Genomic DNA, 6,182 nt, shown 5'->3' on the forward strand with positions numbered 1-6,182 from the left:
AAAGTGAATACTTTTAAAGGGTGTGTTTGGTTTGTAAACCGGTACCAGCTGGCTCTATCTCTGTCTATCTAAGGTGGTGCATACTGTTGGTCCGAACTCACATACCAAACGAACCCATCAGCTGGTAGCTTCTTCAACTCCCAGGCATCATGGGAAATGTAGTTCTGTTTAAAGAGAAACGCCTTCCGCTCACGGAGGAAAGAATTCCATCAAAACTACGTCACCCACAATGCCTCGCCGCAGTCGTAAACATAGACCTGTCAAACAACACAATCGCCATCTTGACAGCACCCTCAAAATGGCAGTAAGATGCGAGCTAGAAACCGAGTCCAAACTAAGATTCCTGTTCTCGGCCGTTTAACAACTGACTCGACAGTTTTTCCGTAAACGGGTGGTTATGGGGTTGGTGCCCCACGCGGCAGCACAGAGCCTGTAAAATGGATATACCGACGGCGGTTTTCAACGCGGCCAGAGATGGTAAGCTGAAACTTATCCAGAAGTTGCTGAGCAACAAAACTCCAGAGGAGCTGGAGGCTTTAGCCGAGGAGAAGACGCAGGGAGGCACCCCGCTGTTGATAGCCTCTCGGTATGGACACCTAGAGGTTGTGGACTACCTCCTTGAACATTGTAAAGCGAATGTTGAACTCGGGGGGGCGGTTAACTTTGACGGCGAGACCATCGAGGGGGCTCCGCCGCTGTGGGCAGCTTCGGCAGCAGGCCACCTCCCTGTGGTGAAGACGCTACTGAAACACGGTGCCTCAGTCAACAACGCAACACTAACTAACTCAACGCCGCTCCGAGCTGCCTGCTTCGACGGTCACCTGGAGATCGTCCGGTACCTGGTGGAGCACAGAGCCGACATGGAGGTAGCCAACCGCCACGGCCACACCTGCCTCATGATCTCCTGTTACAAGGGCCACAAAGAGATCGCCAAGTTCCTCCTGGACCGTGGTGCTGATGTGAACCGCAAGAGTGTGAAGGGCAACACCGCCCTGCACGACTGTGCTGAGTCAGGGAGTCTGGACATCATGAAGATGCTATTAAAGTGCAATGCTCGCATGGAGAGAGATGGATACGGGATGACCCCTCTCCTCGCTGCCAGTGTCACAGGTCACACCAACATCGTGGAGTATCTCGCCCACCAGCCTCGAACCTCCAGAGAGGAACGCATCGATGCACTAGAACTCCTTGGGGCTACTTTTGTGGACAAAAAGCGGGATCTCCTGGGGGCAATGAGGTACTGGAGAAGGGCCATGGAGCTGAGGCAGCCAGGGGACAAAGCTGGGTCCCTGGCCAAGCCTCCACCTGGCCCTCCTATCCCTGCTTACGGCTGTGCCCAGGAGGTGAGCACTGCAGAGGAGCTGGAGGCTCTGATCACAGACCCTGATGAAATGAGGATGCAGGCCTTGTTGGTGCGAGAGCGCATCCTGGGGCCATCGCACCCAGACACCTCTTATTACATCCGCTACAGGGGAGCTGTGTATGCAGACTCAGGCAACTTTGAGCGCTGCATCAGCCTGTGGAAATACGCTTTAGACATGCAGCAGAGCAACCTGGACCCTCTCAGTCCCATGACAGCCTCCAGTTTCTTGTCCTTTGCAGAGCTTTTCTCTTTTGTTCTTCAAGACCGGGCCAAAGGCACCCTGTCAACACGCGTCACCTTCCATGACCTTATGACTGTTCTTGGGAAGAGTGTGAGGGAGGTAGAGAGAGCTGTGGCACAGAGGGACAACCCTCCAGAGGCTCCCCAGTTCACCAAAGCTCTCTCCATCATCCTGCACCTCATCTTCCTCCTGGAGAAGCTGGAGTGCAGCCCCGAGCAGGAGCACCAGAAGAAACACACAGTGTACCGCCTGCTCAAGCTGAACCCCCGGGGCCGTAACGGCTTCACTCCTCTCCACATGGCTGTAGACAAGGAGACCACATCTGTGGGCCGCTACCCTGTGGGCCGCTTCCCCTCCCAGGCGGTGGCTGCCCTGCTCCTAGAGTGTGGCGCAGACGTAGATTCACGCGACAGTGAAAACAACACGCCTCTGCACATCGCTGCTAATAACGGTTGTCCAGAGATTATGGCACTACTTATGAAGGCGGGGGCTCACTTTGACGCTACAAATGCACAGAGGAAGACGGCCTACGAGCTGCTGGATGAGCAGAGCAGCGGGCACCCGGCCCTCTACCCACTGAACTACGTCACCCTTCAGTGCCTGGCGGCGCGTGCAATTGAGAAGCACAGACTGCCCTACAGGGGACTCATCTCTGAGGAGATGGAGGCTTTCATTGAGCTGCACTGACTTCCACTACTGTCCCCTGATGAGACACACCTGCACTACTCTTCCTGTTGTCCCCCATACCTTACTATGACCCGCCAAAAAAGTCCCCCTCCACACCATTCTGCTCATCTCTTGTCTCCTTTTGACCTCTGCTTCGCTCCTGGCCCTTCCAACCTTGTGTCAGACCAAACCATAGCAATACACATCAGCCTGTGGGCTTAATCTCTGGCTGAGATCTGGTCAGTTATCGCTTGATTCTAACGTTACATCACACAGACTCTCAACGTGATTGTACTGCTATTTAAAGCTGGATAAAACTTCATCTTGACATAGGCTTTAATGCATCTTCCCTGTTTTTGTCCCAGTGAAAAGGAGACTTACAGTATGAGGGTGCTTGTGTGTGTTTGGTGGTGGCTGCACTGTATGAACAATGGGTTTTAGTATTACTGACAGGAAAGCATCTGATCAAACTAGCCATGCATGAAGATGAAGAGTGAATACGGTAGCTCACTTGTTGTTTTGCAAGTTCATTCAGACCGGTAGTGTTTGAACAAGCTCAACCACTCAAACTTGCTCGCTGGCAATTTTTAGCTGGTTTCGCCTGTTCACATATTACCATCTGCTATGTTTCTTTGATCCGGGAGGGTGTTTTGAATTTACTGTGCCAAATGTCAGCCTCGGAGCCATGTTCTGTTACAGACTATAAACTGGTGGCAAAATAAAAAGCGACTAACTTATCCTCCTAATTATAAGCAGAAGTGATAACCTAAAGTGGAGATGTGCATGAAGGAGATCAGGATGTTGAGGATGAGCGGTGTCCTCAGTGAGAACAGCTGGTTACACTGTTGAGCTAACACTCCCCAGTCTCCACACAGACTTTTATTACCTATGCAGTTTGGGATTCTCCAATCAGAGGCAACCTTTTCAAGCCAAAATCCACTACATAGACAGATTTTACAGGCCTATCTTAACAGGATAATGACTCTAACCTGAGGCTGCCTCTTTGACTATGAATCTTCTGAATTCACGAATGTTTTCTAAAACTGTCTGCCTATGTCTGAATGAACAATCTCAAGCAAGAGCCTAAAGTGTGCCTACACCCTGTTACTTCTGGGTAATGTCAACATCAACAAAGATATCTGATTCATTAACAAAGAAGCAGCATCAGAGCCGGAGCATTTTGTGATTAAACCCTCTGGTTTCTGTCTACGAGGAAAAGCCAACTGTCCAAGATCACTTGTCAGTTCTGTTCTGAATTGAATTTTCCCTTTAACCTCAGATGCAGTTCACAGAAATGGAACCGGCCATTCCTGCATCTTAGTCTTATTTTTAAATAGTTTCTCTTTTGTTTATCTTGTGTTATCATGAATGTTTTATCTGTCCTGTCCGTGCTAAGCACCACCGAGTTGAATGCACACCGAGAGGCTCTAAAATCCTAAATAGACGACTTAACATTCAGGCTATGAACTATGGCTGCCTTTCTTTTTCTCAACTGATTCGTTTAACTGATGATAACTCGAGAGCAAAAGGACGTTGGAGATACTTGAATAAAATTCAGTATCGCAACACTATCTGTGTGTGCTTGCGTGTGTGTGGGTGATCTCAGTGTTACTGTGTCTTTTCTGCATGCGGTACCTTGAATTGTTTCTGATTTCGGAACTAAGCGCTAAGTAGTATCTGCAAATTGAAAATGAATCTCTCTTTCTGTGCCTCGGCTCTGTCACGAGTTCTTTAGCCTGAGTGCTGTTGCTTACAATGGCAGCATTTGCATTAAGAGCATCATTATACACATTTAGATGGATTGAAATGGTTGCAGTAGCAGAACATAAAAGACCCAAACGCCCCATCAGTGCAGCAAAGCCCATAAAATGAGCTTGTTTAGAAAGTGGAAGACACGTTGCTTGGAGTGCATACAAAGTGTTACATTAGCGGAATATTAAAAAAGAATCAGTGCCTCTCTTATTTCAGCTCTTTGCACCAAACGTGGGCTTTCCACCGCTCTGCTCACATAAACTCGAGGGCACAGAAATAAAGCATAACAGAAACTTGATCTTTCGGAGTCCTGCACTCTTAAAGTATAAATAGAGCGCAATTAACGTCACTGCTGCAGGGCAGCGGTAGAGACAGGGCACTTACCCTGCTAATTTTAGGGATCTTTTGCCCTAGCTTAAACTCTAGAAATGGGAATACTGTAACGCTATACAGTCAGTCAGGTCACAGAGTGACTGGCAGTGACAGTACACAGACAACAGAGGCTGCATTATTCTGACAGGAAACACAAACAATATAAGAAACAAATATTTTAAAGATGAGGATTTCTAGAAAAATCATCTAAAATATTAATAATGTGCTGTTGTTACTGTACATGGGGCAAGTGTGTGAGTTAATAGTGAGTTAAGAAACAGCAGCTGGTAAACAGGGGTTCAGTCTCTGTGACAGCACGTATCTGCCCTGCTGAATAAAATCAGACATCCAAGAGGTCTCTTATAGCTGACCTGATGTCTGACCTTTCTGGAAAGGGTGCCAGTGATTGCGGTAATCATTACGTGCAGACGTAAATTAAGATGTTGGAAGCAGGACCCTAATGTCAAGATGTCACAGAAGGCTACAACTGTTAAGGGTTCTTGGGGATACTTAAAAAGCCTTAAAAAGCATTGGATTGAATTATTTAAAAATATAATAATAAGGCCTTAACTGGTGTTAAATGTCTCAAAAAAAATTTTCAAAAGTCTTCATTTTTATGGTAATTGTATTTTTATTTTTTTTATGTTAGTGTAATGTAAAATATTTTTAAAAATTGGTCACTTTTTTTTTTTTATAATTTAATAATTTACTTAATGGCTCTCACCTTAGCGTCACCACATCAGGTCACATCCTCACTGCAGAGGATCCACTGTCTGATAGCTAGCTGACACTGTACCCTAGAAGACATAAGGGAAGTGAAAATTCATAAAAATTGGCAATTTAACCAGATTTCATGGCATGGCTGAAACCAATACGAGGAAATACATATGAGTAAAATAAATAATAAATGAAGTAAATAATAAAAATATTAAGTGGACCAAAAAGTAAGGTTTCATGTTACAGTAAATATTATGGCAAAAAATTTCCCCTTGTCTATGTTGGTTCTTATGTTGGTATTTTTATTTATTTATTTTTTAATTCAATTTTGGTCATTGTAAAATTGGTCTTAAATTTAATTTGGGGGTATTTTAAAGTCTTAAATCTATCTTTCCTTAAACTATAGAAACCCTGTTGTTAATGTTTGGGACAAACCGAGAAAAATCGTCTCCTGTCCTGCATATAGACAAAAAGAAGTGTAATTTCAGTGCTCATTTTTAGTGTCCAAAAGTTATTTTGAAAAATCTCTCTGCACCTGAGTGTGTGACAGGTGCATCATAGGAGGTGCAGTCTTGAAGTCGAAGGGGAGAGCTTCTGCACACTGTCTTGCTTATTGCTAATTTATTTGATTTGATTAAGGTAACGAGTTGGTCCTACCCTGCCTGAGTCTGAAGGCCCAAAACGTCACCTTAAAATGTTTAAAATTGAGCCATAAGTGAGGCAGTGTGCAGGAGCCTTTCTCTCTGTGTCATAAAGTTAAAATTATTTTTGGGAGCATTTCTCCTGCCAACAAAAGAAACTCCCCAGAGAAACACTGTCACACCTGGTCCTGTATTTATGAACCTTTTGCTCCCAATGTCCAGTAAATGCTACATCATGTAATAGTAATTGCCCACTAGATGTCAGTAGCGACAAAGAAAATCAATGCGAGGGGGCAGCCTTTGTCCCTTGAAGACCATGTGATGGACTCAAAAACTGTAGCTTCCAATTACCCTCACAAGTGATTGGTTCATTTCCCCGTCTCCTTCTCGTACTTTGTCAAGCGGCCTTTGTGTCAGAGAGCCAGAAAGA

The 6,182-nt window shown here is 45.6% G+C and overlaps 1 protein-coding gene across 1 annotated transcript; it reads left to right on the plus strand.

The window, feature by feature from the left end:
• The first annotated feature begins 256 nt into the window (after window positions 1-256).
• Window positions 257-3,841, plus strand: fem1a (fem-1 homolog a). Its single transcript, XM_033650892.2, has one exon. It carries the CDS (start codon window positions 438-440, stop codon window positions 2,289-2,291), a length of 1,854 nt encoding a protein of 617 aa, XP_033506783.1. The 5' UTR covers window positions 257-437; the 3' UTR covers window positions 2,292-3,841.
• Window positions 3,842-6,182: the final 2,341 nt, after the last annotated feature.

The sequence above is a fragment of the Epinephelus lanceolatus genome, chromosome 12 (genome assembly GCF_041903045.1).
Source record: "Epinephelus lanceolatus isolate andai-2023 chromosome 12, ASM4190304v1, whole genome shotgun sequence".
Lineage (NCBI taxonomy): Eukaryota > Metazoa > Chordata > Actinopteri > Perciformes > Serranidae > Epinephelus > Epinephelus lanceolatus.

Bases quoted from the DNA above. Each gene is read 5' to 3' on its own strand.
- fem1a (XM_033650892.2), top strand. From the start codon at position 438: ATGGATATACCGACGGCGGTTTTCAACGCGGCCAGAGATGGTAAGCTG.